The following is a 13941-nucleotide window of genomic DNA, read 5'->3' as shown; positions in this document are numbered from 1 at the left end:
TGTGTGTATAATGTAAAAAAAGAAAAAAAAAAAGAAAAACATGTTTGGTGAATGTGGGGTGCAGCAGCTGTCGTCTTGAGTTCTTCAATTTTGGTCGTTGTGAAATATATACATACACATATACAGCTCTGGAAAAAATGAAGAGATCACTTCAGTTTCTGAATCAGTTTCTCTGATTTTGCTATTTATAGGTTTATGTTTGAGTAAAATGAACATTGTTGTTTTATTCTATAAACTACAGACAACATTTCTCCCAAATTACAAATAAAAATATTCTCATTTAGAGCATTTATTTACAGAAAATGAGAAATGTCTGAAATAACAAAAAAAAGATGCAGAACTTTCAGACCTCAAATAATGCAAAGAAAACAAGTTCATATTCATAAAGTTTTAAGAGTTCAGAAATAATCAATATTTGGTGGAATAACCCTGGTTGGTTTTTAATCACAGTTTTTTTCATGCATCTTGGCATCATGTTCTCCTCCACCAGTCTTACACACTGCTTTTGGATAACTTTATGCTGCTTTACTCCTGGTGTAAAAATTCAAGCAGTTCAGTTTGGTGGTTTGATGGTTTGTGATCATCCATCTTCCTCTTGATTATATTCCAGAGGTTTTTAATTTGATAAAATCAAAGAAACTCATCATTTTTAAGAGATCTCTTATTTTTTTTACAGAGCTGTATGTATATACATATTTCTGATGAGCTGATTTTACACATGATTACAACCTCTCTGCATATGCTTTAGATATTCAAGTGGTTAAAAATGGAAAGTTTCTGTGGGCCTCATGGTGTGATTTTATACTTAAAAAAATAAATAAAAAGTCAGGAGCACAGCTCTTTTTGAAAGTGAAAATAATAAAATCTATCTCAAAGACCAGCTACCTCCACAGTACCTACAGGCTCGGGTCTCTGCCGGGGTTGGGCTGAAGAAGAGCTTCTGTTAAAGAGGGAAAGGGTCGATTTAAAGCTGTCTTTTGTTTTTTAATCTTGTGTTCGGCTTGAGTTCCTCTGCATTATGACTGAAGCACTGTAATACCGGTCAGGAAATCTGATAAACGCCGCTGTGTAAGAGGCTGCTGACAGGAAGTTCTCCTCCAATCATGTGTTTGTTCATCTGTGTGCATCAGTGTTCTTCAGAACAATAAAGGGCCTGAAGCGGATTCTGCTGGTTTACCTGCTCCACCAAACCCAACTCCACTCGTTAAAGACATGATAATTAACTCCTTCTTTAAATTAAATGTGTTAAAGCAGAGGAACTGTGCAGATCTGTGCAGAACTTTGGTCCTCCAGAACTTTAAGCGCAGCTCCCTGATCTTAAAGGAAAGCCTGGTCCCTCTCATCACTCCCCAGGTAAAAGCTGAGCAATAGGTAGAAGGTGAGATAAAGGTTAAAGGTTGAAGGTTAAAGGTCGGTGTAAGACCTCTCTCTTCACTGTGCCCTGATCACAGAATCGCTCCTAACACTCCTCTCCTGATTCTGAACATGCGTATCAATAAACTGGTGTAAACTAAGTGATGTTTCTTTCTCTGTTGTTTTTTTTACTAACACTTTTCTTTTGTTGTACAGTATTTTGCTGAGATTAATGGAGATTTACGAGGAGAGACGCTGTAAATGAATGTGTAATTTATTGGTGGGATTTGGCTTTATATATAAAACATGGATTTGAGTCACACCTCACACTGAGTCCTGGTTTTTCTTGAGTTGTCGTCTATAAACAGTTTGCTTTCTGATGTTGGTCACTTCATAATAAAGTGTTTTAACTGTACTTTAAATTAAAAAACTTAAATATTCTATCATATTGGCCAAAACATTAAAACTATACTTGCTGTAAGAGCTCTGAGCAGTTGGAGTTATCTGGACATATTTGGCACTAAGATGCAGCATCAGTTGTCTGTCAAAGAGGCCAGCGTTCTCCTCTGACAGAATATATTTTTTTCTTTAATTTTAGCAAATTAAAAACCTCTGGAATATAATCAAGAGGAAGATGGATGATCACAAACCATCAAACCACCAAACTGAACTGCTTGAATTTTTACACCAGGAGTAAAGCAGCATAAAGTTATCCAAAAGCAGTGTGTAAGACTGGTGGAGGAGAACATGATGCCAAGATGCATGAAATTAAAAACTGTGATTAAAAACAGGATTATTCCACCAAATATTGATTTCTGAACTCTTAAAACTTTATGAATATGTTTTCTTTGCATTAAATGACAATATTTTTATTTGAATTTGAATGTATATAGTTAATAGAATAAAACAGCAATGTTTAATGTTCATATATATATATATATATATATATATATATATATATATATATATATATATATATATATATATATATATATATATATATATATATAAGACCTTGTTTAAATAGTAATGAGTTTATTTATAGATACAGTAAGTGTAAGTATAAACTGTAGGCTGTAAATGCAGGTAAAGTAATTGTACAGGTCTGTGAGTAAAGTACAGTAAAGCGCGACCCCTGTCGGTGAAGATGTTTCAGGTGGAGATCAGGGTCTGATTACCTGTGCAGGTGTTCTCATTATCTCTCCAGACTGTGTTGAGCTGTGTTCAGGCTGGTCGCTGGTTCGGATCATGGGGAGTCACGGTAAATTCTGTTAAACTCTGAGTATCTATCAGTTATTTATCCAGAGATTTTCATCATAACTGCAGGATTATTTAGGTTTAATTTAAAGTCTAAATGAAGGAATTAGCTTTATAAATGTGATGTTCTGGTATTTGGTAAACAGCGGGTTAATTAGATCAATTACATCATTAATGGAGATTCAGAGCTTCACGTTTTCTCAGTGTTTTCCTTTTTCACTCATTAAATCAATAAAACGGAATTGTAGTGTTTTATACTGAATATTTAGGTATATTTAGTAAATAAATATAAATATATTAGTAAGCCACGCTGTTGTAGGTGTTTTATCGAGTTGTGCTGCACTGCGCATGCGCTGCCCTATATATTTTTTTATGATTTCTTGTTTTTTGTTGACGTTAATTCAGTTTATCTTCTTATTGTGTTTTTTAAACAGTCTGACCTCCCTGTAGATCCGTCTGTCCTTCTCATCCTGTGTTTACTGATCTCACACTGCAGCTGAAACTCTTTATTTCCTCTCAGTTCAGTGTTAAAAAATCAGATCAGTAGTTATTTTTTGCAGGTATCTGACTGTTTTGGTCTGTGCTGGTTTTAGCTGGTTTTTGAAGGTTAAGGTGGGGGAAAAGTTGGTAAACCAGGTAAAAACAAGTTGATTAACCAGATCAATCAGTCAATTAACCAATTATTTAACCTTTATTTAAAAGAATAAAGTAATGAAAAGACCCGGCTGTTTAATAAGACTATAATTTTTACATAATATAATATACATAATATAATACATCAATAATAATGTAAGATATACAACAAATAAGAAACAGAAAATCAAAGTAATAGAAAATAAGAACGCAACTACTGATGAAAAAATAAAACTAAGCACATAAAGGAGTTCACCGCAGGTTTATTAACCCTATTTATTAGATTATAGCGCCACCATGTGGAGTAATGACGCAGTGACTTTAGTAAATCTAAATGGGGGCCTGGCATTACCACAGGACCATGGTCCTGTGTTTCAGTATAAATATATCAATACAATGATACAATATGATTAAAACCAATAGGATGTCTTATTATTGATTTGTTTTCCCCTGTTGGTCATACAGGTTAAACAGTTTGATTGATTGAGCAGGTTTTTGTGCAGCACTGTTGTGAAAAACTGTGATAATTCTAATCTTTCTAATCTCTTCTAACAGGATACAGATGCAGATCCTCTCCTGGTGAATCTTCATTTTCACCCTATGAAGGAAAATCAAAGGTAAATAATCAGTTGTTATGGTGAATGATGGAGAAAAGTGGTGAAGTTGGTTTACTGATGGTTATAAACAGGTATTTATTTATTAAATGTTTTTAATCTGTAGAGATCTCGGATATTGTGCATGATGCCGTGTACGGTGTCTCAGCTCAGATCCGCCTCAGAGCAGAAAGATTCCTTCTTTATAAACGGACTCGAGATCAACCAGGTAAAATTAATACTCTATTAAATCTTATACAGAAGTTTTGGGTCACCTGACTTCATGATGCTTTTTGTTGTGGGTTTTGCTGTAGAATTTTCAGCACTAAGACCATAATCAGTTCTGTTCTGTGTGAATGTGAAGCTTTTAGATTAGATTAAACTTTATCATCATTACAATGTAAAAGTAATAATTTACAGATTATTAAAATATAAAATTCATTAAAAAAAATCACCTTTAATGCATTTTATCTTATTGGATATCAGTACTGGTACTAAATAAATGTATTTACCACAGATACCTACATACAAACATATATGTTTGTATGTAGGTATCTGTGGTAAATGTATTTGTGTGTATGTAGGTGTCTGTGGTGGGGATCATCAGAAAATATAAACCCTATGTGGCGTATGTGGTTTACACGCTGGATGACATGACTGGAGCTCCTCTAGATGTGAAGCAGTGGGTGGATCTTGAGGTACAGTAATAATAAACTATTTAATTAGGTTTTATTTTTATATTTAATAGTATATAGTATATATTACAGTATATACTATACTATACATGTATTTGACCTGTTGTTTCTTGTTCTAGGACGCCAGTATGAACAGTTACGTTATTCCTCCCGGCTCATATATCAAAGTAGTGGGCAGCCTTCGCTCCTTTCAGGTGATTATTATATATATACCATATAGACTGTGTGTCTTTTTGATGATCACCAGTCAAAATAGTACTTTAGTGAGTCCTTAAACATGTGATAATTTCTTTCATACGTGTCCAAAATCATGAGCAGCAGAACAGAACTGACCAGAGAATGCAGTCTCTCCAATCAGCTTAGACTTTAGATCAGTCTAAAAAAATCCGACCTGATCCAGCCCGAACCCGTACATGTTCTGCCCGAGCCCGTTCCGAGCCGACCCGTTATGAGCCTGAGCCTGATTTAAACCCTACATTTTTTTTCAGTAAGTAGAGCGCTAAAACCGAGCTTTTTAAATTCATTTTTGAGCGAAATCTGTTCAGAATTGTGTTAATTTACATTATAACACAGAATATATATATAGACAAATTATTTAATACAAATATTTATTAAGAACAGATGTATATGTCATAGTTCAGGCCTCAGGTCGGGTTCGGGCACAGAATTTAAGCTCTAATTCAGCTTTAGAACTTTTTTCACTTTTCATTTTTCTCATGTTTTAGCATCAGAGATCACTGGTGGCTTTCAGTATCCGCCGGCTGGAGGACCTGAATGAGATCACCTCACACATGCTGGAGGTGGTTCAGGCCCATCTACTGAACATCAGCAGCTCCTGCAGTGCGGTGAGTCTGAGTCCCACGATCAAAAAAAAAAATCCGTCCAATCTGAATATTACAGCCACGTTATTGTGCTATTGTTTAAGCTATAACTGTAGTTCTATAGTTACAGACTGTAGTTGTGTTTCTGGGTATATTTTATTATTCTGCTCCTTATTTTCACCTTGTTCTTTAACCACACGATAAAAAACTATTATTATTATTATTATTATTATTATTATTATTATTATTAAAATATATATAAACACTGTATGCGCTCTCCACTTCTGTCTGTACACACAGTGGATTATAAAGCCTAAAGAATTCTGAAGTTGTTTTCTCTTATTACGCTGTCAACTTTGTGTAAAAGTACTAGTTTCTCTGGCAGCAAAACACCCCAAAACATGACGCTACCACCACCAGGTTTAACAGTTGGTATGGTGTTCTTTGGGTTGGGTATCTATGCTATGCTATCTGTGCTACTTGTTGTTCCAGGTAAAGAATAAGTACATGACTAAAGAAAACCTGTCTAATGCAAACGACTTAACTGCATACGGGTTTACCGCCAATCAGAACCAGGTCAGTAAACTAAGAGAACTTGGTTGAAATTCAAAACCATATAATTTTTGTATGTCTAAATACAGTTTATCACAGTCTGTCTGCAAACTACTGAGTGTGAACTGAAAACGTCTAAATCGTTTCTGTTTATATCCGATATTTTGTTAATGTTTATTTTCCTGCAGGTCTTTAATCTGATTAAGAGCTGCTCTTTGGCCGAGGGCATCAGCGTCCAGAACCTGAGAACCGCGCTGAAGTACATGTCCCTCTACGACATCAGGTATAGAGTTTTAATCAGTTTAATCAGTTTAATCAGCGCTCCAGATTAAAATAAACCTCATTAAAAGCTGTGATCATTTTAGTTATCATTTATATTAATGAGATATCTGACTGAAAATAATGTACTGCTGTTAGTCTCTCTCACTGACTTTGTAAAAGGTGAATAAAAGAAATGTAAAGCTTCTATTAGAGTGTCTGAAATATTATTAGTCTTTTAATGAATAATAAATCCTTGTTTTGCAGGAATTCCCTGCAGTTTCTTATAAACGAAGGCCACATTTTCTCTACAGTTGACGAAAATCACTTTAAGGCTACTTACTGAATAATATCTGGGTCTTTCTGAATGTTGAACCTGTATTATAGTTTAGTTTGTTATTATACATTGTTTACATTAATATAAATTTGTGTTTTTTGATTTATAGTTTTGTATTTTTGTTAAAAAAACTTTGTAAAATAATTTCTGCCCTTATTTTCTACAGTGTGTGTAAACAGGCCTGTCTTATAAATGATGCAGTCAGTAGATTAATAATACTAATGTAGTGTACATGATCCTGGAATATGGAGACAGTGAAATGTGTTTATTTACTATTGAAATATTATGGTTGATAATTAAAAGTGGGAAGAAAATAATTGTACATAGAAAAAAGTAAAATTGTACCAGATTTGCACCACTGAGTGTTTATTATTTTTGTGTGGAAATGTTTCTGCTTTCAGGCTTAATTTAATTCTGTTCTGTTGAAAATCTGCACTGTGTTGATTAATAAAGATCTTAATATACCATGCTGCTTAATTATCACAACTAAAATAGTCCAAAAAACTTTGTTTTTTTTAAATAATCCAGCGAACATTTTTTAAATATGTTTGACAGAGCATATCTAATAAAGATTTTAATATAATGCTCAGATAGTGTGCAGGAAATCAAATTACAGAAAACATGTTAATATAATTTTCATCGGCATAAACTACAATTGCCATCAGAACTACATCTCCCAGAATGCAACCTGCCAACAGACTCCGCCCACCTCTCCCCTCCCCTCCCCTCAGCCTGAGCCAAGATGGCGGCGAACCCAAACACAGCCCAGTTTGACTGTCCGACCTGGTAAATATACACACAGCGGTGTGTGTGCGTGCGCGCGCGTGCATGTGTGCAGCGTGGGAGAGTGTGTGTATAGTGTGTGGATCTATATAATGTGTATATAGTCTGTATATAGTGTGTGTGGATGACTGTATTTTGGTGTGCAGCTGATAAATCAGTAGTGTTATATATGGGGTTATATAGGGTTTTATGGGTTAAAAAGGGTCATATAGGGTTATACGGGGTTATATGGGGTTATGTTGGGTTATAGAGGGTTATATGGGGTTATGTAGGGTTTTATGGGTTAAAAAGGGTCATATAGGGTTATACGGGGTTATACGGGGTTATATGGGGTTATGTTGGGTTATATAGGGTTATATGGGGTTATGTAGGGTTATATGAGGTTACATGGGGTTATACGGGGTTATATAGGGTGTGTGTTTGTCGGGGTGATCAGTGCTCCTCTCCTTTAGTAAAAAGTCCTTCACTGTCTTTAATAAGTATTGCGTTTTTGATTCCAGGGCAGGAAAGCCTCCCCCTGGGCTTCATTTGGACGTGGTTAAAGGAGATAAGCTAATAGAGGTAAGAGAGTAATGCAGCGTGAAAAGAACACAGAACATTATATTTACATTAATATTTACACAGCCCTTTAAATTAGTCCATTCAGCATCTTTATGCTGCATACTAAATATTCCACAGCCAACTGTCAGTGATATTATAACACAGTGGAAGAGACTGGGAATGACTCAGTGCTCCGTCAGTGTAAAATATCTTATAGTATAGTGTACCTAGGATCACTATGCACTCGTGATGTTGTCACCATTAAGCATTTTGCTAAAGCATCATGAATAAGTGTGAATGAAGAGCAGTATATGTTATGTTCATGTGTATTTGAGAGAATCATCTCTTGCTTTTGTTTTTATCTTTTGTAGAAGCTGATTATAGATGAGAAGAAGTTCTACCTGTTTGGGAGGAACCCAGACCACTGTGATTTCACCATAGATCACCAGTCCTGCTCTCGTGTTCACGCAGCTCTCGTCTACCATCGCCACCTTAAGAGAGTGTTTCTGATCGACCTCAACAGCAGTGAGTATCAGAGAGTGTTCAGAAGCCCTGAGTTTTAATATTAATTAACTAAGCTTTAGTGTTCTTCAGTTCATCAGACACCCACAGAAATGTGTTCTGTGTTAAATCTGAGTCCTGTTGTGTCTCTGGAGCTGTACTGAATCTGAGCGGTGATGAAATGTTTCCTCCGCTCAGCTCACGGGACGTTTTTGGGTAGAATCCGCCTGGAGCCCCATAAACCTCAGCAGGTCCCCATCGACTCCACCATGTCGTTCGGGGCGTCGACGCGGGTCTACACCCTGAGAGAGAAGCCCCAGACTCAGCCCAGCGCCGCTGCGGGAGACGGAGGAGTGGAGGATGAGGAGCTGAAGGGATTGCTGGGGCTTCCGGAGGAGGAAACGGAGTTAGACGTGCGTTTATTTCACTGTGTCAGGAGTGACGGAATTAATGACTGTGAATTTTGATGCACGTTTCATAAGCATGTTATAAAGCTCTGAGAAAATTAAGAGAGCACTTCAGTTTCTGAATCAGTTTCTCTGATTTTGCTATTTATAGGTTTATATTTGAGTAAAATGAACATTGTTGTTGCTGCTGAAACAACTAATCCAACTGAGGGTAAAAATAAACGTGGATAATTAAGGCGACCAATAAGAAAATAGCTTTTAGTTGCTTAAAAACTTTGTAACAGAAACAGCATTTTAATAAGAAGAAATAAAGGATGGAAAAGGTGGTTTAACTGCATTCTGAACATAAAGCATCACAACACTGCAGATAGAAATTACACTGCAAGTAAAAAATCAGGATATCGATCTTTTTAAAAATGGAATAACTGTATTTTAAAAAGAAATTAAAGCATCAGTTTGTTTTTGTTTTATCTCCTGGGATAAATCATGTTAACTGATGTTCTTCTGATCCAGAACCTGACTGAGTTCAACACGGCCCATAACAAGCGCATCTCCACCCTCACCATCGAGGAGGGAAACCTGGACATCCAGAGACCAAAGAGGAAAAGAAGAAGCTCCAGAGTGTCGTTCAGTGAAGACGAGGAGATTATTAACCCAGGTAAAAACACAAACGCACACCGTGCATCTATACACGTTTATAAACCCCTTTAGAATATTCTAGATTTCTGCATTAATTATATATTCTGCAACAAAAGCTGCAGCTGAATACACATATATACTTAAATATATACACTGCTCATGTTTAAAATAGCACAGTTTATATCCACCCTATAGGCACCCTGTCCTTCAGCTCAGTTTTCATTGGTTGACAGTCTTTCAGTCCTAAGATCAATAGAAATACACTGGATTTAAACTTGTTATATTCTTAATTACAGTTGTATGTAATGTTATATTGTAATCTCTGGTATATTTATACCTAATGCTGCTTTATTTTCCTCATTCCTCCTGTTACAGTTCTGTTTTGTAGCTGATTGGTTTAATCTCTGTGTTTTTAGAGGATATCGACCCGTCTGTGGGACGCTTCAGAAACATGGTTCAGACGGCCGTCGTTCCTCTAAAGGTACAGACTGATCTGATCTGCTGCGGATAATCAGACGCTGCTCTGTGATTTGCTTATTTTGAACCCGTATGTTTTTATTTGTGTGCAGCTGTAGAAAAAACTGTAGTTAATCTAAATATTTACATTATATAGAGGTTCTTTAAACTTTTATATTGTTGCTTTGAGGTGCACTCTGTAGTGCTGTGGAGTGAATATAGCACTTAAACAATTTCTCAATACTTTCTGTATCGGATCAGAATTAGTGCTTATAGATACGTAATATATAATAAGATATAAAACAATATCTTATTTTATAGTACAACACTGCTCGACTGTGACAGAGCCGAAAGATCCCGATACGCCTCCGAGCAGAGTTTTTGTTGGCGATTAACTGAGTTAAAATCTGTAGTCTGAACCTGCTATAAAATTGAACCTAAATCATCACAGGTACAGGTGATTACCCTTTTGTGATTTTATTGAATTTGTTGATATCAATAATTATAATACTTTAATTTTCATCTCTACCTCGACAGATAAACACATCTCAGCACATTAAACTCTCTCTAATAATCATAATTCCTCTCGTCACACCACAGAAGAAGAAGCTGGAGGGTCACGCTGCGCTGGGATTGGATGACGGGGCGATGAGGCGGATGCAGAACTTCCCCCTGAGCTCGGGGCTTTACGGGGACCTGCCCCCCACCAGCCACGACACAGGAACCCCGGGGGCGGGGGGTCAGGGGGGCTCCGCCCTCCTGGGCGGCCTGCCCCTCCCCTTCCCCAACCCGGCTCCAGAGGTTGACCTATCCCCGACCACGGTGCCGCCCCCCACCATGCTGAACCCCACCCCCGCGCCCGGACCCTACACCGCAGAACCGCTCAACGAACCACGCAAGAAAAAATATGCCAAGGAGGCGTGGCCTGGCAAGAAGCCCACGCCCTCTCTGCTAATCTAGCTTCAGGATTGGCTGGACGTTACGGTGCGGAGCCAATCTGAGGACGAGGTGGAGATGATGTGTATAATTTCAGTCTCTATATGTATAGAAATATTAAGCTTTTAAAAAGTTGCAGCAACTTTTAAAAAAATACTGAAGACTTGAGCTTAACGTGAGCTTAACTCAGCAGACGAAGCTTTAACTCCAGAGGAACTGTGATCATCAGAAACTGATCAGGGAGATCTGTTACTGTGGAATTATATTAGTGCATACAGCTCTAAAAAAAAAAAAAGAGAGAGCACTTAAAATGATAAGTTTCTTTAATTTTATCAAATTAAAAACCTCTGGAATATAATCAAGAGGAAGATGGATGATCACAAACCATCAAACCACCAAACTGAACTGCTTGAATTTTTGCACCAGGAGTAAAGCAGCATAAAGTTATCCAAAAGCAGTGTGTAAGACTGGTGGAGGAGAACATGATGCCAAGAAAAAAAACAGGATTATTCCACCAAATATTGATTTCAGTCATTTCTCATTTTCTGTAAATAAATGCTCTAAATGAGAATATTTTATTTGGAATTTGGGAGAAATGTTGTCTGTAGTTTATAGAATAAAACAACAATGTTCATTTTACTCAAACATAAACCTATAAATAGCAAAATCAGAGAAACTGATTCAGAAACTGAAGTGCTCTCTTATTTCAGAGCTGTATGTCCACATGTTTACTGTTAATGATTTCCTCTGTTTGGATGTTGGCGGGTCGAATGAGGCGGGTGCTTAAATTGTCATATTTAATAACTGCAGCTTCAGAATAGCAGATTAACCAATAGCAGTAGGACTTACTATGAGGAGATCTCTAACGGTTGTATTGAGAGAACATGTTGTGGGGATGCACTGAGAGGAATTCTACGCCTTATTTTCATTTATACGTCTGTTATTTCAGACACTGATGATGTTTATCTGACGCTTTTATCCAGATCATTTTACAGGGTTATTTCTGTTACAGGTTTGGGTTAATGAAGTGTTAAGAGTCTTGCCCAAGGACATTGTATTTATTTATTTATTTATTTATTTATTTGGTTATTATATGTTTGTTTTTTGATCTGTCCCTGCGATTCTCCAGATCTCCGTTCATAAACGCAGAACCGTGACATAATTAAATGTTCTGTTTTAAATACAGGATTAATACTGTTCAAATCCAACTATCTTAATCAAACGCTCATCTTTTCCTATAGATTTGATTTTGATATGATTGTGCATCCCGGGTGTGTTCTCATGTTTGTAGAAACACAAAGCAGGTATGAAAAAAACTTAATTCTAATTGAGTTCTAATCAAATCTAAAGTATTCAGAGAGAGACAGAAATATATACATATATCTCTGCAGGAGGGATGTGTTACTGGAACGTGATGAAGAGGAGAAGTGAAAATGTGATGTAAGTTTGTGTGTTTTATATTTTTATATTGGAATATAAATATAATATGTTTTGGAGTGGAGTTTACTGCCTGGTGTGAGAGAGAGTGCGAGAGTGTGTGTGCGAGAGTGTGTGTGCGAGAGTGTGTGTGCGAGAGTGTGTGTGCGAGAGTGTGTGTGCGAGAGTGTGTGAGAGAGAGAGAGAGAGAGAGTGTGTGTGCGAGAGTGTGTGTGCGAGAGTGTGTGTGCGAGAGTGTGTGAGAGAGAGAGAGAGTGCGAGAGTGTGTGTGCGAGAGTGTGTGTGCGAGAGTGTGTGTGAGAGAGAGAGAGAGAGAGAGTGCGAGAGTGTGTGTGCGAGAGTGTGTGTGCGAGAGTGTGTGTGCGAGAGTGTGTGTGCGAGAGTGTGTGTGCGAGAGTGTGTGTGCGAGAGTGTGTGTGCGAGAGTGTGTGTGCGAGAGTGTGTGTGCGAGAGTGTGTGTGCGAGAGTGTGTGAGAGAGAGAGAGAGAGAGAGTGTGTGTGCGAGAGTGTGTGTGCGAGAGTGTGTGTGCGAGAGTGTGTGTGCGAGAGTGTGTGTGCGAGAGTGTGTGAGAGAGAGAGAGTGCGAGAGTGTGTGTGCGAGAGTGTGTGTGCGAGAGTGTGTGTGTTTGAGAGTGTGTGTGTGAGAGAGAGAGAGAGAGAGAGAGAGAGAGTGTGTGTAAGAGTGAGTGTGTGTGCGAGAGTGTGTGTGCGAGAGTGTGTGTGCGAGAGTGTGTGTGCGAGAGTGTGTGTGCGAGAGTGTGTGTGCGAGAGTGTGTGTGCGAGAGTGTGTGTGCGAGAGTGTGTGTGCGAGTGTGTGTGCGAGTGTGTGTGTGCGAGAGTGTGTGTGCGAGAGTGTGTGTGCGAGAGTGTGTGTGCGAGAGTGTGTGTGCGAGAGTGTGTGTGCGAGAGTGTGTGAGAGAGAGAGAGTGCGAGAGTGTGTGTGCGAGAGTGTGTGTGCGAGAGTGTGTGTGTTTGAGAGTGTGTGTGAGAGAGAGAGAGAGAGAGAGAGAGAGTGTGTGTAAGAGTGAGTGTGTGTGCGAGAGAGTGTGAGAGAGAGAGAGAGAGAGAGTGTGTGTGCGAGAGTGTGTGTGCGAGAGTGTGTGTGCGAGAGTGTGTGTGCGAGAGTGTGTGTGCGAGAGTGTGTGTGCGAGAGTGTGTGAGAGAGAGAGAGTGCGAGAGTGTGTGTGCGAGAGTGTGTGTGCGAGAGTGTGTGTGTTTGAGAGTGTGTGTGTGAGAGAGAGAGAGAGAGAGAGAGAGAGAGAGAGAGAGTGTGTGTGCGAGAGTGTGTGTGCGAGAGTGTGTGTGCGAGAGTGTGTGCGCGAGAGTGTGTGTGCGAGAGTGTGTGTGCGAGAGTGTGTGTGTTTGAGAGTGTGTGTGAGAGAGAGAGAGAGAGAGAGAGAGTGTGTGTAAGAGTGAGTGTGTGTGCGAGAGTGTGTGTGCGAGAGTGTGTGTGCGAGAGTGTGTGTGAGAGAGAGAGAGTGCGAGAGTGTGTGTGCGAGAGTGTGTGTGCGAGAGTGTGTGTGTTTGAGAGTGTGTGTGAGAGAGAGAGAGAGAGAGAGAGAGTGTGTGTAAGAGTGAGTGTGTGTGCGAGAGTGTGTGTGTTTGAGAGTGTGTGTGTGAGAGAGAGAGAGAGAGAGTGTGTGTAAGAGTGAGTGTGTGTGTGTAGAACAGGATGGAGAAAGTAAGTGGAATAATTTCTACATGTTTGTTTGATGTTTGTTTAATAAACAGGATTCTGACTGA

The 13941-nt window shown here is 38.4% G+C and overlaps 2 protein-coding genes across 4 annotated transcripts; both read left to right on the top strand.

Moving 5' to 3' along the window:
- Positions 1-2514: 2514 nt before the first annotated feature.
- Positions 2515-6964, top strand: LOC103021798 (replication protein A 32 kDa subunit). 2 transcript variants are annotated; one of them, XM_007238674.4, is made up of 9 exons: positions 2518-2614; positions 3799-3860; positions 3964-4065; positions 4421-4534; positions 4651-4725; positions 5257-5376; positions 5845-5928; positions 6093-6187; positions 6430-6964. In XM_007238674.4, the coding sequence occupies exons 1-9, from the start codon at positions 2602-2604 to the stop codon at positions 6506-6508; spliced, it is 744 nt and encodes a 247-aa protein (XP_007238736.3). In that variant the 5' UTR covers positions 2518-2601; the 3' UTR covers positions 6509-6964. The 2 variants fall into 2 exon arrangements, with proteins under 2 accessions (XP_049331980.1, XP_007238736.3); XM_049476023.1 differs by lacking the exon at positions 5845-5928 and having other exon boundaries at positions 2515-2614.
- Positions 6965-7091: 127 nt separating this feature from the next.
- Positions 7092-13941, top strand: ppp1r8a (protein phosphatase 1, regulatory subunit 8a). Of its 2 annotated transcripts, XM_007238675.4 has the most exons (7): positions 7092-7285; positions 7783-7843; positions 8194-8347; positions 8522-8736; positions 9244-9388; positions 9786-9850; positions 10426-13941. In XM_007238675.4, exons 1-7 carry the CDS (start codon positions 7242-7244, stop codon positions 10783-10785), a joined length of 1044 nt encoding a protein of 347 aa, XP_007238737.2. In that variant the 5' UTR covers positions 7092-7241; the 3' UTR covers positions 10786-13941. The 2 variants fall into 2 exon arrangements, with proteins under 2 accessions (XP_007238737.2, XP_022521429.1); XM_022665708.2 differs by lacking the exons at positions 7092-7285; positions 7783-7843; positions 8522-8736 and having other exon boundaries at positions 8259-8347.

Source organism: Astyanax mexicanus, chromosome 3, assembly GCF_023375975.1.
Source record: "Astyanax mexicanus isolate ESR-SI-001 chromosome 3, AstMex3_surface, whole genome shotgun sequence".
Taxonomy (NCBI): domain Eukaryota; kingdom Metazoa; phylum Chordata; class Actinopteri; order Characiformes; family Acestrorhamphidae; genus Astyanax; species Astyanax mexicanus.
The sequence above is the reverse complement of the archived record's forward strand: the minus strand, read 5'-3'. Positions and strand labels throughout refer to the sequence as shown.